Below are 25,244 nucleotides of genomic sequence, written 5' to 3'. Positions count from 1 at the left end.
TTTCTATCAACTAGCCCAAACCTTTCTTGTTGGGCCCGGGCCTGGGCCTTTGGGCCATCCTTATTTTGAAAGCCTGTTCTTTGCTTGTCTTCTAGAAATGAGTGCAGAATGTCTGTGTCCAAGCAAACAATGCAGCCCACATTAAACTGATCTGAATTCAGCACCGTATCAGACAATACAGTGCAGTTCTGATGAACAATAGGCCTAAGCCAAGCTCCATGCTGACATCAGAACACCCTAACTCAGCATGTGCTGAGCCTCTGGCTCTGTCTTTTAACCCCTTGCCTGGGGAGTCAAATCGAATTAATTAGAAACATGCCTTTTTTGCAGTGTAGACATTTGTAGTTTATAAGGTTAAGCATAAATAAGGCTCTGTGTGTAGGAGACAGTAAACACTTCCACGAGGGAGGATGGTTTCTATTTATGCTAGGCTGTAAATAATATACAAAACTCAGCAGAATGTTCATTCTTAGAGACACGACATGCTTGTCTTGTTAACATGAAAAAAAATGTTGAAGAGTGTTTACACTCTGGAAGGATTATATTGTGTTACCATTCAGAGATAAAGAAAGTTATTGGTTTGTCATTCACTTTTAGCTGCGTCACATTACAGTCCTTTACAGTTCACTCGCTGTTATCTCCGGCCTTTAGACCATTGACTTTGTCAGTGAACTGCTTGCACGTTTATTATCAGCGATTTTAAACGTAATTTATGGCTTCACAAGAACAAATATTAACACAAGCTATTGTGGAAGCACAAGGAACATGATAAATCATCAAAGCTGCTGATGATTCTATTTGCTAAATCTACTGTAAAAATTAAAACATGTTACTTATTTCCCCGTACACCCATAAATGACAATATTAAAGGAATAGTTCACACAAAAATGAGAATTCTGTCATCATTTGCTCACCCTAAAGCTGGTCCATACTTGTACAGCTGTTGAACACAAAATAAGTTATTTTGAAAACAAGGTTGATAACTAAGCAGTCGCTGGTAGCCACTGACTTGACTAATAGTTTGGAAAATAACTACTATGGAACTCAATGGATTCCAGCAACTGTTTGGTTATCAACATTCTTCAAAATATCTTTGTGTTCAACAGAACAAAGAAATGCATACGGGTTTGCAACAACATGGAGGTGAGTAAATGATGACACATTTTTAATTTTTGGGTCAACTATCCCTTTAAGGTGAATCTCAGGTCATATTTTAAAATATGACAAATCAAAATATATGAAATAAAAGATGTGTTTTGAGTTAAGAACATTTCCCATACAGTATGTATGGTTGAATTGAGATCACGAGACAACGTCCACAAAAAATAAATAAATAAATAAAATATTTTATTCCTTATTTCTTTCCTTGATTTTTAAAGCTGTCAAATACAAATTATTCTTAAGACCAGCTGCAGTCCTTAATCTTTTCTCTTTGACGGACTGTGATGTGATGGAAATTTCTGTTCAACACCCTCAGGCTGTCCATTAGTGGTGTGGTTACGGGCCAGTCGATCACTTTACAGGCGCCACCATATGTACTGCCATGTTAAATGACCATCAGCAGACCACTATCGACTAAATGTATTTTCTCTTCTGTTTACCCAGAATGCCATGCAAATTGTGGGCTTCATGGAGGATGAGGTTCAGTCAGTACTGGAGCTGGTTGCTGCTGTTCTCAAACTGGGAAACATCGAGTTCAAACCAGAGTCTCGTTGCAACGGCTTCGATGAGAGTCGAATCAAGGACAAGAACGGTGAGTGCTAGGCTCTTCCAAAAAGCATTGCCGATGCAAACCTTACATTTAGTTTTTTTTACACTTTTGGTTTGTAAAGGAAAGTACACTTCCCAAGATCATTCAAGTGTGAATGATCAGACATCACAATCAGTATTAATGATACAATGACATAAACATTTGGAAGCACTGAAAACCAAATTAATATTAATTGTGAAATAGCAGGTACACTGGTCTTGTATATACCAGTGCCTTCATCTGCTCACCAGGTTGGTCACTACTGCCATCTATTGATATGTCAAGAGTCATTTACAGTATTAGCTTACAGTTGGTTGTGCACAGTCAATCAACACCGCACTGGTACTTACCTAGATAAACCTTGCATCCTGTACCATGAATGCACAAGATAATGATAAAACATTTGCATGCATTTGTAAAGCCAGATAAATGCCTTCTTGACTAACAAGTAAAGGATATAATATTTTAAGCAGTGACACATGTGTTATGTTATGTGCTAGAAATAATCTAAAATTATTTCAACTATTTTCAAATTCTCTTATAAGTTTACCACAGTTTAATGAACAAATGAAGGCATTCAATATAATGCAAAAACATTTACAGGCCTGAAACAGCTCCAAATAATTTTCATGGGAAACCAAAAACTTTAACCTAAAATTTATGAGTGTTGCTCATCACTGCTTGTTCTAGTAGTTTCCTATAGCCAGGGCAGTGGCTGGCCCAGACTAAACATCACAATCCATGTCAACACCTCCATTTATATATACTACAGCGTCTGGTTTGCCTGCTGTGCTTAAACCCATTAGCAATAATGTGCTTTCCTCTGTCCTTTTGACCTGATAGCTATGGGCTGAAATGAGACAGATTGAGCTGCTGTGGGATGAGGGGGTTGTATACCTGATGTCCAGATCCTCTCAAAACCCCTAGAGAAGAAGCACTTTTAAAATACTCTTCAGCTTAAACTCCTTGAAAGGGGCTTAACATGCATCAGTCTTAACCTTGACCTCTATATTCTGAGAGACAGGCCTTTGATCAGAATTATTGTTGGTTTTAATTTTAAAGACACCAAAGATGTTTTATAGAGGTTTTTTTTTTTTCTCAACTTAAGAGTCCGAAGGGTTTATGTTTATCTTTGGCAATTGGCAAATTTGTTTAAATTACATAACACACTGTCTAGTCTATCCATAAATAATTCTTTAATCTGATCTGCCTGGGTTTGTTTTGCATTTCCTGTCCCAGACCTGAAAGAGATGTGTGAGCTGCTGGGCATTGAGCAGTCTGTGCTGGAGAGAGCATTCAGCTTCCGTACCGTGGAGGCCAAGATGGAGAAGGTTTCCACCACACTCAACGTGGCTCAGGTCAGGACACGCACCCTCCTTGTTTGCAGGACAAACTCTTTTGAAATGGGAACAAATATAATTCTCAGTTTCTCTAAATATCTTTGTTTAAACATTATTCTGTCATTGTGAATGAATGGTGGTTCATTGATCAAAAAATATTGGAAAGATTAAAATATAATGATGTCTACTTATAGGACAATTCATGCAATATCAGTAGTTCTTCTTTTTCTTTTTAAATTAACAAGAAGTGCAATCACTTATGAATGAAATATCATCTTGTCCTGGCCCACAATAACTATAATTATCCAACTTCAAAAATGTCACTGTGAAGATGTTCCTTTATTTTTTTATGTTCGGTGGAGATGAATTGGAGACATTCCAGGTCCCCAGAGTTCACAAACAACTGGCCAGATACAACTAAAAAAAAAAACTAGGAAAGAGAACTTTGAATGCCATTTATAAAGCCTTTTGTGATGACAAAAAATAAATAAATAAATAATAATAATCCTCACGACTGAATTAAGCCATGTGTAGTTTGCACTGGAACTCTTTTATTATTATTATTATTATGATTATTATTATTATTAATAATAATGATAAATTAAAAGTTCTGGCAGATCTCAAGCTCTGGAGGGGGCATACATTGTAGAAATTTAGGTTTTGGGATAGATTTTTATTTCTTTTGGGGGGGGGGATGAATGAATGAATAACTTTCACCTTACTTTGTACAATAACAGTATGTTGTCAAGCCAACATAATAATTAGAAAAATGAAGATATTACAGGCCAAATCTCACTAAAGGCTGCTGGAATGCATGTGAACCCGGAGGCTTGATTACTGCAATACTAACATCTGAGCGAAGGGTCCAGTTAGCAAATTGTAATGTGTCCTTGGCATAGCATCATGTTGTTAACTCTTGATAGACGACAGGCCTCAGAGCGTTTGGATCCAGGCCACATGATGAGTTTGAAAAACAATTGTGTCTTTACATGTGGGATAATTTTGTTACAGCCATGAGACATGGAGGACGTTGGAACTAGAGATTAATCAATATATTTTTGCTTGCACAGATAATGTGTAATTCAGATGTTCTGGACATTGATTGTAATTTGAGATCTCTCCCATTTCAGGCCTATTACGCTCGTGATGCTCTTGCCAAAAACCTCTACAGCCGACTGTTCAGCTGGTTGGTGAACCGAATCAATGAAAGCATCAAGGTATGTCTCTCTGGATTTTCACAATAACAGTTTCTGCACATTTATGAGCAAAAAAGGACTATTGTCAAAAGTGTAGCAAAGTATGAAGTACAACATCAGTCATTTTCAAACCAAGCCGCTTTCTGTTGGTCATTGCATCAAATTTGTGATGCGAAATATGTATGGTGAAATCTTTCACCCTGACACGAAATTCCAGATTGCATAAATTTAGATTTTGCCTGTAAAAATTTACCGAACAACAGTAAATAAAGCTTGAATCATACTCTGTGAAACTACTCAAGACATGCTTATAACCATGCTAGCACCATTTCACACATTTTTGTTTACAGCGAGTTGGTTTCCGACCTTGTAACTCACTTTCTTCTTTTTTGATCAGGCTCAAACCAAAACAAGCAAGAAAGTAATGGGAGTCCTGGATATTTATGGTTTCGAAATTTTTGAGGTGAGTGATTTGGTCTGGAATTTTTTTAATGATTTCACATCAAATTCACGTCATCACCACCTTTTGATCCATGTCAGATGCGTGCACAGTGAGTGCAAAGGCAGGTTTCCAGACTGAACACACCCATACAATAAACGCAATTTTTGGATGTTGGTGAAAAGTATCCTGCATTTCTGGACTGACACACTTACAATGCACCTCCAGCCACTTAATACCTATGCACAACTTGTGGAGAAATTTAAATACTGAATTGCACTTGCATGCATTATTTTCTTAAAGTTATTTGTATTGCTGACTTTATCATTGTTGTCATACTAAAACCCACAAGTGTTTACCGTAATGCAGAGAATTACTTCTCAGGCCTACTAAATTCACCTTTCAACCATTTTGGTTTACATTTGTCCATTGCATGTGTTCTGCTGTCTGACTGTATCACTCTCTCCTGAATGTTGTTTATGTTGTTGTGGCCATGACGACAGAATGGAGTAAGTAGACCTGCAGAGGAAATCCCAAGGCAGTGTGCATGCTGCGATTTTAGCACTTAATCCTAGTCTTAATTCTGCTCTTTTATCTCCGCAGCATAAGCCACTGCTAGAGCAAAACCCTGAAGTGTTTCCTAGTAGTATTAGTATGACCTGTATGCTTGATGTTGCAGCATTAGCTCCATTCATCCTAAACTTGGAAGACCTAAAGGAACAGTTCACCCAGAAAGGGCAATTCTGTCATTATTTATCACCCTCAAGTTGTTCCAAACCCATATCATATGGCTTCAGAAGACTTTTAATATATTGCACAAGTAATTTGTATGGTTCTTTTATAGTGTTTTTTTGGAGCTTGAGGGTGATTTAGAATGACTCAATTTTCACTTTTGGGTAAAGTAAGCTTCACTGAAACCAGCCAGAGATCTGCAGTGATTTTTGAGCTTTTGGGGCTTCAGAAAATGTAAGAGATGTTGAGGTTATTCTTTGAACAGGGTTACCTCTCATTACTTCTAGAACACTGCAGGTCCAGGCTGACATGCCAGTGTGGCCTCTCAGCAAAAGCTGCCAGAATAAAACTGCCAGTGCCAAGTAAAACAATGAGCTGGTGCTTTTCAGCGTTACATATGCTGCCTTTTGGAAGTGATTTTGGGCTTTTCCTCAAGCCAGGCCCATTGGAAATGATGATTGCAGTGGCTTTAGTTGCAGAGACTAACATGCAGTAGGATTGCTCTAAAGTTTAGAAAAGATGAGGATTGAATAATTCTTGAACATCAGTGTCATGGCTAAATAGTACAATCCTAACTGTTTATCATAAGCCAATGAGCATAACATTGAGTATTACTCTTGCTTTAATTCAACAATGGAGTTGGTTCACTAATTGGGGTTTAGCATGAGAAAGGGAAATGGTTAGATTTTCTAACCCTGCGTTTGTAACCCTGAAAACATTTACTGTGGGTGAAGAGGTTAAAGACTTCACCTCCATCAGGAGATGCAGATAAGATTATACAGCCTTGATGTATATTGTACCATGTTACGCCTTCATTTAATCTTAGCTATAAAGACCTGTTTTGTAAGAGCAGACTTTGTTCAGGGCTACTTTACATGTGTTCTACAAGTGATTTGCTCAGAATTCTTTAAGGCGTTGCCCCACAAGACTATTTTAAACTATTCTGTTTTGGTTGTGGGTGTCACACCAACCATTTTCACCGGAAACATACATTCATCTGTCAGAGTTCCATCAAACAGCAGTTAAGAATGAAAGTTGGGTGGCATTAAACAACTGCATGTGAATTTTCTCCAATTTCCCTATCACAAATTGCAGAGTGCCATCTTGGCATCAAACCAATGTGAAGCTTGCTGAAGTAAGAGCATACGTTGTTGCAGAGCTTCAGTAGGACGACTTTGTTTAGAGATGGTATTATATTAGGGAAAACGACAAATATTTGCAGATTTCCTGAAGTAGATTTTTTTGACATTCCTCTCCAAAATTTCCAGCTTATAGAATTACCTAGAGAAAGGTGTTTAGTAAATAACGTTGAGTGACGGTTGCCATATTAGTGCGCCTGTTTGCAGTGCTGTGTTTTAGTTTGCAGTGTACACTTTAATTATCACAGTTATCATTTGGTCTATGGATTCTCATTTATGTTTTTGTTACTGCAGGACAACAGTTTTGAACAGTTCATCATCAACTACTGCAATGAGAAGCTCCAGCAAATCTTCATCGAGCTTACTCTCCGCGAAGAGCAGGAGGAGTATGTCCGTGAGGTAAGCAACACCCAGTACATGAAGACGAACAGGAAATGGTCTTCTCTCAACCTCTGCAACCCTTAACAGTTTTTCAATGAAGTTACCTTGGAAGAAAAGTGCTTTCAGACAGGTACCATAACATCACATTTACTGCTGTAGAAAGAAATGTCTTGCTAAAAATGGAATTTAAATAATAAATAATGGGCATTTATGAATTATTTGACTTCTGTCAACCACAATACTGCACACACAGAACTGTGGGATATATCGTGGACAGTTACCAGTGCAAAGGCAGCATTCCTAGTTTCGGATACATCCATCCACTTGCATTTTTTTTATTTTTTAATATACAGAGTTTATTGCACAGTATTGTGGATGTAGTAAGCTAGTGTTTTCTTCCAAACAGCCTTTGTCTACTATTTGTTTCCTTCTATCAATCCTTCTCCTTTCGCGCTGTGATTGTGGGGACGGAAACGATCCCTCACTCCAGTCAGGGTAAACACAATTGTCCCTGAAGAGCTTGGAGCTCTGTTTGCTTTCAGAGCTCTGAGTATGTGCCCTGACGCTGCCGTGACCTCTGCACTGTGATATTCCACTCTCTGGCTTCACTCCAGTAGAGTGCATGGGAAAATACCGCTGCTCTGAAGACCGAGGAGGGACGCAGGGGTCTAGGGACCAGTCTGCCCCAATCCACATTCCACATTCCCCATTTTTGAACCCTCCTCCTGCATACATCTACCTCCTAGTTTGAGGGGCTTTCACACAGTCCAATTAGCCCACAGCTATTTTCCAGCTTGTTACATTCATTGACTTGATTGGCTCTGATCTGTTGTTTAAATCCAGTGGGTTCCATCTTTCTCTAATGGGCCGTAAATGGGTCTGCACTCAAGACCCTAAATATCACAGAAACGGTCATGACATGAAATAACATGGACATCCAGCCATCTGCAGTGTATTCACTGGTTGAACTGTATACAGTTATAGAGATCATTGTTGTGTGTGGCAGTTTGGTTGGTAATTGTCATACAATTATCTGAATTTTTAAAGTTTTTTTTTTTTCCCCCTATCTTCAGTGCAAATAATTCATACACATTGAACTTGTAACTGTAATTAATAATAATAATATTGTTGTCGTAAATGTTAATATTGTTGTTATTGTAATATATCACTTGCATCATTATAACCTTGCATTGCATTCTGGTATCTGTAGTGATTGCAATAAGATCAAATCATTGCACTCAGCCAATTATGTAATAATTGTGACCGGACTACTCCTATTCGTTATTGGATATCTGTTGTGTACCTGTTCAAGTATAGTAAAGCTTGTCTGTATCTTTCCTAAACCACTCAGGTGTGTCTACAAGAGTAGTTTTAAGACAGTGTTCTAGGAATATCCTTCTTTAGAAAGAGAAAACTGATGGAAAGTAAACAAAACCTGTCTGTGATGTGCCTCTGTTTTTGTCTACAGGGTATTGAGTGGACCAACATTGAGTATTTCAACAACGCTATCATATGTGACCTCATTGAAAATGTGAGTGTGTATCTGACAATAGCATTAAAAGTATTGGCATTAATATGTACTATAAGAATTAAATGGGGATATCTACTAGAAGTTCAGCTTAAAGGAGGAGACTAACATAGTGATCACGTCAAAGCTCACAGATATGGTTTAAAACCCACAAATCTAGAATTTCAGGTTTTTAATGTTGAGTTTGATCTGATAACCATAATTCTTGTTTTCAGAACAAGAATGGGATTTTGGCCATGTTGGATGAGGAGTGTTTGAGACCAGGCACAGTGACAGATGAGACTTTCCTGGACAAGTTGAACACCGTTTGTGCTGAACACCAGCATTTTGAGAGCAGACAGAGCAAAAACTCCAAGTTTCTCACAGACCACAGCCTACCACACAACTGCTTCCGCATCCAGCACTACGCTGGCAAGGTGAGACCATAAAGTGTTTCAACATCCCTTGAGCTCTCACTCTCTTTTTTTATTTTTATTTGTTTGTTTATTTATTTATTTTTTAAGTTTTACATACACTACCATTTAAACTGTGCATCACATGGTCACAATACTTTTAGATACAATGTTATGCATTATATTTGTGGTGTTCTGCTAAATTGTGGAGAAGATCTCAGTCCTTTAAAGAATAACCCACATGCAACATTGATGTTTTTACATTGCATCCAGGTCTCATTTGTTGCAAAAAAAAACAAAAAAACAAAAACAAAATGACAACAACCTAATTTGCCACATGCCCTTTATAAATGCAACATTTTCGGAGTTTTCTTAGTCTGTAAACCGAGTTACAGCTGTTCAAAATGACAAATAATAATGATGATGATGATGATGATGATGGGAGAAGCCAGAGGGATCCAGCTTACACTAACCGGAGAGATTTACTTGTATAAATGCTTTCCAACCCAAATTGTGTGTTTTCAGAAACAAGCACATTGTAAATATCTGAGTAGTGTGTAAAGTAGAGTTATTGAATGTAATATTCTGTATATACAGGTGCTGTATCGGGTGGAGGGATTTGTGGACAAAAACAATGACCTCCTCTACAGAGATTTATCCCAGGCCATGTATAAAGCCAATCACAGCCTGATAAAGATTCTCTTTCCTGAGGGAAACCCAGCTAAAGTTAACCTCAAGCGGCCCCCCACAGCTGGATTCCAGTTCAGAGCCTCAGTTGGAACGCTCATGAAGAACCTGCTGACCAAGAACCCCAACTATATCAGGTAACCATCACAAACTTTCTGACTCCGACACTGACCTCATTATGACATAACCATTTTTTTTTTTTTTTAATTAAATGGCAAGCTTAAAATAAATAATTAAAAAATGTGTAGTTTATTTAGAAACATTCAATATTTTCACTGTACCAAACTTGAATTTAAAAATTATTAAATTAAAAGTATTATTTTTAACAGCTATAATTATTTATTTGAATATTTTTAGGGGGGATATATATTTTTGTTTATTATATATATATATATATATATATATATATATATATATATATATATATATATATATATATATATATATATATATATATATATATATATATATATATATATATATAATTTTCCCAGTCATTTTTTACATTTCTATTCAGGTTTGACAATGTTGATACATGTCGTTGTTTTTCAGGTGTGTCAAACCCAATGACAAGAAAGCAGCCCACATTTTCACAGACTCACTAGTGTGTCACCAGGTGCGCTACTTGGGTCTGATGGAAAATGTACGCGTAAGAAGGGCTGGTTATGCTTTCCGCCAGGCCTACGAGCCCTGTCTGGAGCGCTACAAGATGCTCTGCAAGCAGACCTGGCCCCACTGGAAGGGCCCAGCCAGGTTAGACCACCAATGATCTTGTGTTTTTGTGTTGTTTTAAAGAACTCTTCTTCTGTCTTCACTGTTTTTTTTTAACGTGTTGCTCAGCTGAGGTCATTATACTGTCATCACATTTGAGATTAAGCAATTCTTTAAGTGACTGTACCTCCACCTGCATGACCTTTTTTATACTCATTCGAAGATATTTAAACATGCTGTTTCTTGTCTTAAATCTCCCTCCATTCCTTTCAGGTTTAACAGTTTCTTTAACACTGTTTGGCTACAGAAAACAGGCCTTTTTTAAAAATGTACTTCTATCTGATGGCAAACATGCCGAGACAGAATTGGGCATCATAACTATGTCACTTCTGGACACTGAGTCATTTCACAAAATAGTTTGATAAGAGAATCTTTAGTGTTCATGAAGATTTGGAGTTGCACATCTTATCATGTTATCTTGAATTGGAATGTTGTTATCGTCTCTATGCCAACAGTGGTTAGACTATGTTTTACTTTTCAGTCAGATCACTCAAGCACTGTTTGTTATCACTCACATGGTGCATGTTTCTGTCATACGGTGCACTTTTACTTTTTTTTTTTATTGTCTCCTCTCTGACTTTTGTTGCTGTCTGTTCAGTGATGTTAGGTGTATTCAGTCCACAGTCTGAAACTGCACTGAAAATAACTTTTTTTTTTTTTTTTTTTTAACCTGGCAATATAAATAAATATTCTGCACTATTTGCAATCTTGATCGTGTGTTGATCTGTCAGAGTGTGGCACTAACAATGCCAAGGTTGTGGATTCAATTCTCAGAGAATGAACATGTTAGCAAAATATATAACTAGAAGTTGCTTTGCATCTTCCAAAAGCATATTCAAAAATTAAAACCTTTGATGCCCTTGTCAGCTCAACTGTTTCTCTTTTTAAAATAATTCCTCTTTAAAAGATCAGGTGTTCTATTTATTATTATTATTATTTTTTTTTTTTTTTTTAATTTTCAAATTGTTATTGGTTAGAAGCACTAGTGGTCTCAGACTTTTGGACCTATGAAATATTTTTTTTGTAAATGGCATGGTTGACTGACAACTCATGGCCTGTTTTTTCTTATCAGGGAGGGTGTCGAGGTTCTTCTGAAAAATCTGCAGGTTCCTGCTGAGGAGTTTGCTTACGGACGTTCAAAGATCTTCATCAGGAACCCAAGAACGGTGAGTGAGTTCCTGCCCAAAAGATCATTGTGTGTGATCTTGATGCAGTTATACAGAAGACGGCTCTCTCCTTGTGAGAAACATGGCAAATATATAATTTGGCTCCTTTCCAGTTCCAGCATGGCGGATGGCTTGGATTTGTACGTTTGATATCAGGGATCAAAAGGCCAATTCAAGTATTACGTATGGTCTCTTAAGGGTTTTGCAAGGCTTTTCAAGCAGGAAGTCATGTTCCTTCAGGCTTCTCTTGTATAATTAGTAGCAATCGCCCTCATGAAAGAAAGAAAAGCGAACAGGCAGTCACACACATGGTTTCACTTATCCCCCCCTCCACTGTTTGTCAGTTTGCATGGGAAACGAGACTCCAGCTGAGAAATTCCAGAGGACCCCATGAAACCCCTGCATTGAAGCCTGGGCGTCAGTCACCAATCTAGCACTGTTGAGCATTTATCTTCTTATCCTTGTCCATTCCTCCTGCATAATCTCCCATCTCCAGATGTTTGTTCAAAGCCAGTGGATGACTTCTGCCCAGCCTAAATGTAGTCTAGTCACCTTTCACCTCTTTTCCACCGAAGTGTTGTTGGTGCCAAAGCCGGTGCTTGGACAAGGGATCTACAAACTCACTCACCTGTATTTCCACTGATGTGGGAGTTGAACAATGATGTAATAGACTTTGTTTCCACATAACCTGGCCACAGACAGCGCATCACAATCTTTGGATAGAGTCTAAAGGTGTGGTCACATTTATCGTTGCTCAGTGAAATTTTGCAGGCATAATTCAATCATTTCAACAGTAATCTGTACAATCCTGACAATGAAAAGTTCCCCAAACAGATGTTTCTCATGTTCAAGCTGGTCACAACTAATTCAATGTGTTGACCAACAAAAAGCTGCTTGATTTCAAAGTGGCTTCTTTGTCAGCTGTACTTTATACATCACTACACTATTGCCAATGGACCTTTTTTTTGCTGCAAAATTTTGCAACTTAAAATGATGTGACTGCACCTTTACTCCGGGATTTGACAACTTTTGCAAAAACCGATAAACTTTACTTTAAAAGAAAATGTTTTGAAATTAAAGTTTTATTCTCCACATATAGCCTGATCTGAACCCTAAATATGTTTTGTCAAATAAGCCGGTATTGTCCACTCTCAAGGCATCGCGAGTTCACGTTTTACTGCAGAAGCCGACAAGCGCCCTTGTTGTTTTTGAACAGAAGCCGATAAGTCCATTTTAGCGAATCAACACGCTGTATTCAGGTCAGGTGACAAGGCTACTTTCACTTTGAAAAGACGCGCTAGCTGAGAGGAGTTTCGTCAAAGCTGACTAAAAGTGATCGAGGATGGATAATTTCGACGAACTTGATGAACCTGTGATATCTTCTTCAGGGTGTAAAGGAAAATAAAAGCTGAAACGTTTACACGGAACCCTGCAAAAGCAGCGCATTCCAATGGTGAGATCACAACAACAACAACGTTTGTCAGGCATTTACATTGTCATTTGAGGAGATTACAAAGATTAAATTAGGTTTTTTTTTAAACTCTAAAACATTAAATGTGGAGTTATCTGCTTTTTCCAAAAAACGACTGTTGGATCTGCTTTTGCTATAAAACTAACTTTTAACATGTAAAAAAACATGCTTTCAATGAACTTTAAATTTTGTAAATTACCTGTATTTGTTTAAGTTATTATTACTTAATCAGAACAACCCAATTGCAGTTTGATTGATATTACTTGGAACGCGCAATAAAATAAGTGATTTCTGAAATAAAAATAAAAAATGGAGTTATGAATGAACTCTTCACTTATTTTAACCATTTGTTGAACTTACTTACACCAGTTTATTGATTATAATGTAAGGGAACTAGTTTAGTTTTGTGTTCTGAGTTGCTGTTGGCCAATTCCTGGTTCAAGAAACCCATCTGCTTTAAAAGGGTAAGAGCCAGGTTTTCTTCCCCAGAACCACCTTTCTGTGCTGAAAACTCCAGATAGGTATTATGTGTGGAATGTGGGAAAGGAGTAAAACGGTCGCATTTGCGACCAAAAATATTAATTTGCGAGTGAAGTTTTTGCTGCGATCACATCTTTTATGTTCACGTATTAAACTGAGACGATGCGAATCAAAGTTTTAGTGGAAAAAAGACTTTCAAACAGCCCTCATCTCTGTTAAACGCAGCTCAGTTGTGCAGCGCGAGAGAGATCAAAATGGAGACATGCAAGTAAAAGTGCAGAAAAGCAGTGTCTATTTCGTGCACAACTAACAAACTATAACAGGTAAAGCTGTCTGCTGTGTGGATATTGGCAATGTCATTAATAATTCTCGTTTATAAGCATTATTAATAGCTTCTTCTTATCAAGGTCTTGTGTTCTGATTATGCGTGAACTTCATAATATTTGAAGTGCACTTGCTGTCCAGTAATCGCAAAAAGCTTTGTGACTTTTATATAAACGAAGTATAAGCTTTGAAATTACGCCAAATTCATAACGAAATTCAGACAGTAAATACGGTTTTGGTGCTCTTTAATACGGCAGGAGCGATCGCTATAGCGCTTCAGTTCAAGCGGCAAGTGAACCCATCTTTCTCTTTGCTACTATAGTAGATAATGAACATGAATTAACATCAAAAGGTAGGCTATTTTATAAGAAAGCCTATAGTAGCTACAGCTTACTGAAATGCCTCATATAAAAGCTCATTCAGTGTTTCAAACTGCGGAAAAAGTGTAAAGCTTGTAAACATTGCAACGTGTTAATACGTTTACATCAGAATAACCATTCGGCGTCCATAAACTCAGCAGTCAGCTAGAAAAATTACTATAAAGAGGAGCATTTTGCTATATTAATGCACTATTGCATATTAATATTTTTACTTAACCTGTTGTCTACATGATTCAGCTCCTCCTATAAAATTGCATGTTACTAATTAAGAAAAACGGACTGAATATGTGAAAGACATCAACATTTATAGGATGCATTGAGGAGGAGCCCAAACTACACTCAGTGGACAAGTGATGCTTATGGTCCATGATATTGGTACAGATTCTGTGTAATGAGTAGGGCTCATTCTTCGTGACTGTATATTTCAAGTTGGAAAAGACATTTAGTTCCCAGGTCATCTACAAGATGGTTTTTAAATGCTTATAAAGTCAAGAAAAGATGAGACATAAACACATGACAGTATGATTTGAAATGTTCAAATGTAAAAAAACAAAAACAAATGTTTATTCTGTGGCACCTAAAAAAATTATCTGGCGCCTAAGTTTTTTATTATAGGAGCCAATGGCTCCTTACTCGATTTTTTTTGTCTGGAACCCTGGCTCTATAAATTTTGTTGAGACCAATTTGGCAGACACTGTCAACAGCTACTTAATACCAGAGGATGCTGGTCCCACTATGGCTGGAATTTATTTTGCTGGTCTTAGCGATCATCATCAGAATCCTGTGGAATATTAAAAGGACATCATGTGGTCTCACAAAAGTTCTCTATATCAAATTTGTGGCTCTCATGGACTTATCCTTGGGAATTTGATCATGCATCTTGCTTGCTCACACAAATCTGATTTGTTTTTCCAAGTCTGATCTTGTTCAAATCTGTGACTGAATGTCTGCGCTATCATTTTGCAAGTGATGAAATCTGATCCATTCATTCATACAGTGTTCATCGACATCAGTTGCTAAAGTAATGACGTAGCCATCAGCACATTGCCAACAGCTGAAAGTATGGAAAGAGAAGACAGAAACCTTTTTTAATGTCTTGGCTTGTGTCCATTATGCCATCTCAGTTCAGTTTTACACATTAACACAGATGTTGTGTTTGAAACTGAATGGAGATGTGGATATGGGTGTGGTTTATGCATTTGTAAAAGGCTGATTTTGTGTTTGAAACTGATTTCTCCAAACTGCTTTTTTTCTTCAGCTCTTCTTCTTGGAAGAGAAGAGGAGGCAGTGCCTAGAGGATCTGGCAACACTCATCCAGAAGATCTACCGTGGTTGGAAGTGCCGCATTCACTTTCTCCTGTTGAAGAAGAGCCAGGTGGTGGTGGCCGCCTGGTACCGAAGATTTGCGGTGAGCACCATTCACTACACATGCCACAGAAAACATTAATTGTTTCTGGGATCAAGAGGCAGAACTTTTTTAAAAGTCAAAATTGCTGGTTGTTTTTGATTGTAGCAACAAAAGAAGTACCAGAACATCAGGTCCTCTGCCTTAGTGGTTCAGTCATTCATCAGAGGATGGAAGGTAGGTTTCAGGTGCACTGCATGTCATTTCCTTTAGCAAACAAAGGGCTTTCCTCACTGTGTAACCCCCTTTTCATAGGCCCGGAAGCTTCTGCGTGAGCTGAAACACAAGAAGCGGTGCGAAGAGGCAGTCACAACTATTTCTGCCTACTGGCATGGAACTCAGGTACTGAACCCAGTTTCTTCTTGAAAAAGGAGATGGTGAATTGTCGGTTAGATTTTCAATACTGGAGCTTCTCCACTGCTTTTGCTCTGTTTTTCTCCTTAAGTCCTAATTTCACTTCTGCTTTTGATGTGACTTACTCTTTTCAATCACTCTCTTCTTGTCACATTTCTGACTTTAACCTTTGCCATCCTGTCTCTGCTTCCACGTGGCCCTTCTCGGCTAACATCCGTAGGCTCGCAGGGAACTACGGCGTCTTAAAGAGGAGGCGCGGAATAAACACGCCGTGTCTGTCATTTGGGCAGCTTGGCTTGGAACGAAGGTATTTAACAAGCCTGCCAAACGTAGTCATCTCCCATCTCGTCTCACCCAAGCTGTGAATGACATCCCTTTTGTTTGCTTTGACTAACTGTTTTATCATCTTGTAGGTAGTATCTTATGAGAAATAATTGGGAAATACTAACATATTGTTCTTTTGCTGACATGGTGGTGGCAGATGGTGAAACATCTGTACCCAAGTATGAAAACGTGTATTAATTTGAGTGCATGCATGTATCTTATGTTCTTAAAACTAACCCATTTCGATTTCTACTTCATAACCCTTAACAATATTGAAATGCTTTTTTGTGTGCATTTTATATCTATGATATGTTTCTGCTTTCATGTTTTAAAGTTTCAAGACTATACTGACTTTATTCTACTGCACTTTTTTAACTTTCATGACATTCATTATCTTTGACTTTATATGAACTTTTTACAACCTCAGGTTCAGTCAGCGCTGATTAGTTTTGAATTTGAATGATATTTGCCACACCCTAATTGTGATTATAACAAAAATTTGAGGAATGAGTCACTCAATGACACAAACAAAACATGCTGAAACAAAACATGGAAAATTACTTCATTACATTGGCCTATTATGCCGATGCAGAATCAATCTAAACCCCAAATTACCTGATTTTTGTTTTTTTTACAAGACAATTATTATACATATTTCTAAAAAAGTGGGAGAATAAACAGCCATCACGACAGATTTAATTTATGTGAGAGAGCACCACAAAATGTCCACTCGTAACAGCATAATAACAATCTAATTTGAAATGAAAATGGAAATAGATGTAATATTTTGAGCCATTTTCTTTTTTTTAAGATTTTTTTTAATTTTATTTTTATTTTTTCACACAATTAATTGAAATGCATTTTCAACTCTGATAAATACACCTACCAGCTGTTATCTCGCAGCAAGCCGTTTGTTATCAAAAAGTGACTAATGTCTGTCCTGGCTGGCTATGTGGTTAATCTCAGAATCTCATAATTGAAACAATAAAAGACGTGGCCTATATGCTGATATAAATGTTTTCAGGACAAGACCTGATGAAGGTCAGTTTAGTCATTTGAATGTTACATTAATAGTGCTGATAAGCAAGAATGACAAGTTATTTTAACTAGAATAGTACTTCTTAACAAGTTATTGTCTCTCTGAAAATGTCTTGATTTACAACACTCTTGTCTTGTGTCTTTAACGTCTGTTCTTAATACCTTTCCACCATCCTCTTCTTCATTTTCTTAAAAAAAACGCCACACTGAACAGGCTCGGAGAGAACTGCGGCGCTTAAAGCATGAGGCTCGCAGTAAACAGGCCGTGTCTGTCATTTGGGCCTGCTGGCAAGGAACTAAGGTATTCACCACTACATCTGTGTGGCATCCCATTCTCCATTTATCCCATCTCACACCTCCATATGTACCTGAGGTGGATCATGACCCATGTTCCTTGAGGTCATCCCATCCGTTGTGCATGCCGACACATTCAGGACCCCACAGCATGAATCATACTTGCATTGTAGCCGATTGTAAAAATAAAATGAATGGGAGAGGATGAGGATGGGAACCGGGAGAGCAGGGTCGGCGTGTGTTGCGTTGGGGGCAGAACTGAATGCGATCTTTTAAGCCTCTTTCCTCTAACTGCCGATGGATTAAAGCTCATCCAGACGGGCACCCTGCAGGCCGATTCCCACGCAGCAGGCTGGCATTACAGCCGGCACAATCTCTGTCCATACCAAGTGCCCTATTTTATTAAGCACTCCCTAGGAGTGAGTCTGGACCCATATGTTTGGTCATATCTTACAATATTCAGTAAGGGCATAAATCATGGATATGCAATTTTTTTTTAGCAAGGTTTTTTTATTTTTACAGAAAACTGTAAGATTTAGAGATAAAATAATTTTGTTTGTTTTTTGTTTTTTTTAGGCTGTCAAAGTTACTCTGTAAAAAATGTATTTAAATTTTTATAATTTACAAAGTATCGTAGACCAAAACAATTTTCTTTTAGTTGTAATTAATTGCATTATTAATTGCAAATATCCTGATTAGTAAAAAAGGAAATATGGTTTGATGAATTGCAAAACCTAAATTTATCTCATTATCAATCAAACATGCGTATATTAAGTACGTTTTAGACTCTGTCTGAAACAAATGCTGTGACATTAAAACACTACAATGCTTTATAATCAATGCACTTGCCTGTTGCCGTCTTGGTTTATTATAACGTGAGCATTTTGATTGCCTGAGTAACCTCGTGGCAGGCTGGATTTGGCCTGTGGGGTGGACGTTGAGTATCCCTGGTGTAGATTTTATCCTATAGATGAGAAAAGTCATCTCATTCCATCCACAAGCCCGTGTGAACTTCTCTTTGCATGTTGGGATTGCACTGCACTGCTGTTTCCTCCCACCCCATCTGAGTGGCCTTTGCCTTGTTGAGGTTGATGTGGCTTGTTTTACTGTGTTTGTGTGGCGTGCGCATTTAAGAGAGCAGTTGTATACTTACTTTCTTTTTATTGCTCTTTTTCCCTTCTTCTCGCTCATGTTTTGTTAACCCCATGAAAAGAAATGTGCTCTCCACAGGAAAACCTCAACAATGTCCATCTGTCTTAATCAACAGCAAACACAGAGTTTCTTTACCAGCCGGTAATGGTGTGTGATGTGTGCCTATCTGTGGACCTGGTGTTATGCTGCTCCTTCTCGCTTCACTTTTTACAAATGTTTCTCTCCTTTCTGCATTCATCCCCTTCTTCCTCCCTCTTTCACAGGCACGTAGAGAGCTGAAATGCTTGAAGGAGGAAGCCAGGCGTAAGCACGCCGTCGCTGTCATTTGGGCCTACTGGTTGGGACTAAAGGTATCTTCCAACCATTTGCCAGGTGTTAGAATCTTTTGGAAATGAGTTGGAAGCGTGCACATAACCAGCCTCTCTGTCGCCTAACCAGCTTCTCTGCTGTGAACTAACAATATAATCTAACCCCAGAGTTCAGTTCCACAGGTCCATTAGCATCCAAGGCAGTGATGCACATTAGTGTTGTCATAAGCGAGGGCAAAGTAAGGCTTTAGATACTAGATGTGTCTCCATAATGCAGAATCAAATCTGTTCTCATAATCCAGGGCTTTAGAAAAGCTTCCTCTGGAGAGATTGGAGGCAGATGCTTTTCCTTCTGTATTCCTAAAAACTGGCACTGGGCAAAATAGCTGTTAGCATGACACTGCACAGGCTGCCTGATGATACGTCTGTGTTTGTCAGGGGCTGTTAAGGTCAGTGGGTGTTTTGGACATGCACATGTGTATGGGACCATTCTTTAAAAGTTATTTTAAAAGTTCATTTGTAATTTATCAAACAGATTGATCATTGATGCGAATTGGTCAATGCAGTGTGTGTGTGTGTGTGTGTGTATATATATATATATATATATATGAAAAAAGTATTAATGATAATTATAAAATAACTTTTTGATGCTAACAATATAAAATTTATCTAACTTGTCTAGTTAGTTAATGGATAAAATACGTATTGATTTTTATCAGGTTTTAAACCTAGTTTTGTCTTATTTTAAGTCATTTTAAGAATAAAAAATAACCATCCTAAGTTTTATTTGGTGCTTATTACCTCTAAATAGAGGGAAATTCTGACAAAGTGTCAACACTCTTTCTGCATAACAGACCATTATGACGTGATTTAAGACTTGCAAAATGAGCTACAGGATAAGCCAGGCTTTATGCCAAATGTCTGCCTTGCGAGATGACATCTGAATTACAGAGCAGAATTGCATGAATTTATTAATGACTAAAACTTTGCCCTAGTAGCCCAACCCTAGGACAGCCTTGTTTTCTGTCTGTTTCTGAGTGCCTGTCCTATCTGCATGCTGCTCCTAACATTCTGTTGGCTTTTACAGAGATTAAAGGTCTTTGTTGTGTTGTCTCCACTATTGTTTTTGTTGTTGCTGTTTTATAAGTGTTTTTTGCTATCTTTACTGTTGTTGTTTTTTTCCATGTAGGGGTCTTAGGGGTGACTTCTGCCTTTACAGGTTCTGTAAAGATAACTCTGTACTGCATGACTGTGGATCTATCATTGTTTTGATCACAACATCAGTTCTCTTCTGTCTTTGCTTTCCAGTGTGCTGCTCTTTAGGTGTTAAGACCCTGTTTGTCACAAACCACTCGTCTGTCCTGACAGTGTCCTGTCCCATTCCTGCTGTCATCACAAAACTTTCAATACAAAAAGTGACAAATTAAACCCACTTTTTCACAGGTCCGTCGGGAATATAGGAAGTTCTTCAGAGCTAATGCTGGCAAGAAGATCTATGACTTCACCATCCAGAGAATTGTAAGTCACTTAAGTAGCTGATTTGCCTACGAATTTTTGCTAATCACCTAGTCATCCAGAAAAGTAGTCTAACTTGTTGGTGAGACAATGTTTACCATGTAAATCACCACAAGCTGTGCAGCATCAGGTCTTTGCAGTTTCTGGCAAGTCCATTTGATGGAGAGCATGGCTTGTTTATTACATACTTTGTAAAGCCAAATATCCTGCTTCACTTTTTCACTTTCATTTCAAATATGCTTGCCCACAAACTACTATACCAAGCTAGTGACACACTGCTAAGTCCATGTATACAACAAGTGCAAATTAAAGGGATAGTTCACCCAAAAATGTAAATTCTGTCATTAATTACTCACCCTCATGTCGTTCCAAACCTGTAAGACCTTTGTTCATGTTCGGAACAAAAATTAAGATATTTTTGATGAATTCAGAGAGCTCTCTGACCCTCCCATAGACAGCAAAGATCCTAACACGATCAAGGCTCAGAAACGTAGCAAGGAAATCGTTTAAATAATACGTAAACAACATATGCTGTTCTGTGTCAGCAGCACCTTATGTGGATACATTGTTTACGTGTGTGATACTCTACAAAATGGCTCCAGGGTGACACGGAGGAGACGAATTGTTGAGAGAGAGCTCTCAGAATTCATCAAAAATATCTTAATTTGTGTTCCGAAGATGAATGAAGGTCTTACAGGTTTGGAACAACATGAGTGTGAGTAATGACAGAATTTTCATTTTTGGGTGAACTATCCCTTTAAGTCTTGTCTTTTACATCTAGTTCACTTCATGTATCCCAACACATTAATCAGTGCAATAAGAAACCAAGTAGTAGTTGGTGCTACCACTAGGAAATGATTCTCTGTCACATTCTCTACCTTTCATCATTCTCCCGAGAAGAAAGAAAATACTCGCATAAGGGACTAATGTGAGTTTTTGTGTACAGATGCAGAAGTACTTCATGGGCTTGAAGAAAACAATGCCTTCCATGTCACCAGTGGACAAGAGTTGGCCAGCTCGCCCCTATGGTTTCTTGGATAGGACACATCAAGAGCTCAGGAGGATTTTCCATCTGTGGAGGGTTTGTGTCTACATCTATATATAAATATTTATCTAAAATGAACCGTTAAGACCTTTGTCATGTCTGGTTTTAAATTAATCTATCCTCATGGTGTCCTTCAATTAGTGTAAGAAATACCGCAGCCAGTTCACAGAAGAGAAGAAGGCTACCTATGAGGAGAAGCTTGCCGCTAGTGAACTCTTCAAAGATAAGAAGGCCTTGTATCCTAGCAGGTAGGGAAAAAAACAGTTCACCTAAGTTCCTTTTTGTACGTTTACTTATATATATATATATATATATATATATATATATATAATATTATTGCCATAACACACATCCTCTGCTTTACAGTGTGGGGCAGCCTTTCAAAGGAGACTATGTGGAGATAACCAAAAACCCAAAGTACCAGAAGCTCAACAGCTTAGCAGAGGATAAAGTTCTGCTTGCAGATGTGGTCAGTAAAATCAACCGTGCCAATGGCAAGGTGAGGACAATTAGCTCTGTACCAGTAGAATTTACGGTATGACTGATATTACAATCTGCCAGTCAAATCACTGTACTGATAAGATGTTGTTGTCCATCAATCATACTGAACTCTCTGTAACCTCTTTTTTTTTTTCTTTCTTTTTTTTTTTTGACAAATTCCCAAAGTTATGGTTAAACAGGTGTTATGGTACATGTAATCATGACAAATACAAGTGCTGGATCAGACTCAGCAGTAGACAGCATGAACTTGCAAATTTTGAATGTTCTTCCAAAGGCAAAACATGTCTATGGTTTGCATTGTAAGGTCAATTTAGGTCCTTTCATCCTAAACTTCTTTATTTTTAGGGAGCTCCAAGAATTTTCCTCCTGACCAAGAAGAGCTTGGTTCTAGCTGATCAAAAGACGGGCCAGGTGAAAGCCAGCGTTCCCCTGCTGGACCTCAGCAGTGTTTCTGTGAGCACACAGAGCGATGGCTTTTTCGCCCTCAAGCTCAAAGAGGTATGACATACAATAATTCTCTCATGTAGGGCACCATGTGAGTCAGGACCACTATTGACCGTGATCTCTCTTTAGGGTTCTACATCTGCAGCCAAAGGTGACTTCCTGCTGAGCAGTGATCGACTGATTGAGATCATCACCAAACTTCATCGCATTGGTGCCGCTTCAGCTGACCGAAACCAGATCAATATCGATATTTCAGATGAGTAAGTGTCCAACATTTCTGTGTATCTTGTTTCCTCAGTGTCACTCTTGTGGCTTAACTTACTCTCTCCCTTTCAGGTTCTTAGTGCAGTTCAAGCAGGACAAAGTGTGTGTAAAATTCATCCAGGGTACACCAAAGAACGGCAACGGTGTCGCCTGCAAACGTAAAAACAACCGTCTTCTGGAAGTGTCTGTTCCGTCACCGTAAGGAGCGATCAGCTCGGCCCACTGAGGGGTGTCATCTCTGAGATTCTTCACTCTCCCCCAATCCCGTAATGATCGTGCAATTATGTTGATCCTGTCATTTCTGATTCTAAATAGTCAAATCAGCAGGTTTTTGGCACCTAAAGATTTTACTGCTTCCCTGCTTTTAACAGTGGAGTGAAAGTCCATCATTCTCTCTTCCCAATTTGTGGGACTGATCAGAACTCGTCTTTAATTGAAATAATAATAATAACCATTATGATTACAGTGAAATGCTATGAGGCTGGCAATGGCCGAAGATTCACTTGGTGAATCTCACCTCATGCTCTGCACAGCAATAGCCATGTCTCTGAACCATTGTGTTTGCATAAGCCTCTTGCTGGGAGAAACTTTGTAAATAGAGATGCTGAAGGGTATTGTTGGGCTCCTAGAAGGATGCTGAAAAGCTACAAAATTTAAGATTGCACTTTTTCACTAGGGTGGTGGTCAGGAAAGACTGGTTGGTTGGTTTGTGTGTGTTTATTTTTTCTGTTCTATACTCCTCTTTTGTTTCTAGTGCAGAACAGTCATTTATTGAAAAAAAAAAAAAAAAAAAATACTCATCTGACTTTTGCCAAATGATAAATCATTTTGCGATCCAAAACCTTGTGCCATTTAGCTGTTCCTCCCCAGGAGAAAGACATTATCTTGCATACATTATAGTGCAGACACTTTCTTATTTATAAGCCAAATAATAATGATTATTTTCAGTTTCATGATAAATGCCAAACAATATCATTTTAAATCCTGCTTTTTCACATGTATTATGTTTATAAATGCTTGCTTAATTCATTACATACATTAAATCAGGGTATTATGAAAACCACTTCCCCAGTTTTAGCATGTCACTGAAATGTGATGTACTATACCTGCATCATTCATATATATTCATGCAGGGCATCTTTTGAATTCATGGGGCCCAAATATCGATCATGGCCCTGCATTTATGATGGAATCTCCAATGCTGTAAAGATCTTCTTACATCTGGATTGACTTAGACCAGCAGTCAAGACGACTGGTGAGCGCTTGTTTCAGAAGGCCTCACAGAAGAAAAACTGACGCTAACAACCTGAACGCTGGTACGATCTTTGCCAAGTCCGCTTCAGTCAGTCCTTTTACTTAAAGCTGCATGTATATGAGCTGTAGAATTTGTGTGGACCTTGTATGGAAGGAGGCTAATAATAGTAGGTGGTATTTGTAGTACTATAGCTGTATCTTGGCAAAATCTATATGTTTTTTTGCCACTGGAATGTGGGCTGCATCATTTTATTTGAGGCTCGCTCACATCTGCTAATAATAAATGCAGTGTTTTTCTTAAGGTCTGACCCACATCGTTTTTTTTTGTTTTTTTTAAAGAGTGCAAACAGCCATGCATTCTTTGGACGCAAGGCAAACAATACACTATGCTTAAGTATTTGTTGTTTACTAAGATCGTGGATGATACTTCAGTCAGTCGTATTTAATGTGATATTTTCCCGCGTTATTTTAGAGGACATTTTGTACTCCTGAACTTCTGAAGACAAGGCCCGCCAAAATAACTTCTCTGCTTTTGCTTCAGTTCCACGATGCTTTTTGATGTATTTTTGTAATTTTACAGTAAAAGCATAACTAGAGTTTAGGGGAGTGGATTATCATCATCTTCAGTACAGGACATTTGTGGAAGCTGAATTACTTTATCTAGAGTTCTGCATAGTGTCCGTCTTTCATGCAGTAAGCTCTTGGTTCTCCTCCTCTTCCATGTCAGGAGTTTGAATTGAAAGAGAGGAAAATAATTGTATGCATTGTTGTGTGCCTAAATGTAACCTGTTCTGAAAGACATGAAAACATGGAAATGTTTCATTAAATACTAAGTGTAATAAATGACAAGTAATTTTTTTTTTTTTTTCCTTTTTAAATTAAAGCAATAAATAAATGACTTTGGATAATCAGTGTGGTTTGTTGATTTGATAGTGTTCTGACGAAGATGAGTGAATCAATGTAGAATGTGTTCAAAATTGTTTTGTTTGTAAATCAGTTTTAAACTTCACATTTCTCAGTGTGAACAGCTGTTCAAACAATTATTTAGCTTATTTTTTTATTAAATTAAATGATATATTTTGTAAAATATAAATTGTTGACTGTAAATTCGTAATATACAGGTGCATCTCAATAAATTAGAATGTCGTGGAAAATTTATTTCAGTAATTT

At 37.9% G+C, this 25,244-nt stretch overlaps 1 protein-coding gene across 8 annotated transcripts in view; it reads left to right on the top strand.

Annotated features, from left to right (window-relative positions):
- myo1b (myosin IB) overlaps positions 1-24,985 on the top strand; it is an 85,552-nt gene extending 60,567 nt beyond the window's left edge. For 3 of the 8 annotated variants that reach the window (XM_058786640.1, XM_058786645.1, XM_058786647.1), the window contains 23 exons: positions 1,606-1,753; positions 2,990-3,108; positions 4,221-4,307; positions 4,684-4,749; positions 6,891-6,995; positions 8,446-8,508; positions 8,721-8,921; positions 9,495-9,721; positions 10,137-10,337; positions 11,428-11,521; positions 15,435-15,584; positions 15,690-15,758; positions 15,837-15,923; positions 16,156-16,242; positions 17,512-17,598; positions 19,007-19,093; positions 20,495-20,569; positions 21,513-21,647; positions 21,753-21,859; positions 21,978-22,110; positions 22,458-22,610; positions 22,686-22,816; positions 22,893-24,985. In XM_058786640.1, coding sequence (XP_058642623.1) covers positions 1,606-1,753; positions 2,990-3,108; positions 4,221-4,307; positions 4,684-4,749; positions 6,891-6,995; positions 8,446-8,508; positions 8,721-8,921; positions 9,495-9,721; positions 10,137-10,337; positions 11,428-11,521; positions 15,435-15,584; positions 15,690-15,758; positions 15,837-15,923; positions 16,156-16,242; positions 17,512-17,598; positions 19,007-19,093; positions 20,495-20,569; positions 21,513-21,647; positions 21,753-21,859; positions 21,978-22,110; positions 22,458-22,610; positions 22,686-22,816; positions 22,893-23,022 — 2,742 coding nt within the window. In that variant the 3' untranslated portion in view covers positions 23,023-24,985. The remainder of the gene's footprint in view (positions 1-1,605; positions 1,754-2,989; positions 3,109-4,220; positions 4,308-4,683; positions 4,750-6,890; positions 6,996-8,445; positions 8,509-8,720; positions 8,922-9,494; positions 9,722-10,136; positions 10,338-11,427; positions 11,522-15,434; positions 15,585-15,689; positions 15,759-15,836; positions 15,924-16,155; positions 16,243-17,511; positions 17,599-19,006; positions 19,094-20,494; positions 20,570-21,512; positions 21,648-21,752; positions 21,860-21,977; positions 22,111-22,457; positions 22,611-22,685; positions 22,817-22,892) is intronic. The other 5 variants (XM_058786641.1, XM_058786642.1, XM_058786644.1 and 2 more) reach the window with 5 other exon arrangements.
- The last annotated feature ends 259 nt before the right edge of the window (positions 24,986-25,244 follow it).

Source organism: Onychostoma macrolepis, chromosome 09 (assembly GCF_012432095.1).
Source record: "Onychostoma macrolepis isolate SWU-2019 chromosome 09, ASM1243209v1, whole genome shotgun sequence".
In the NCBI taxonomy this organism is placed as follows: domain Eukaryota; kingdom Metazoa; phylum Chordata; class Actinopteri; order Cypriniformes; family Cyprinidae; genus Onychostoma; species Onychostoma macrolepis.
The sequence above is the reverse complement of the archived record's forward strand: the minus strand, read 5'-3'. Positions and strand labels throughout refer to the sequence as shown.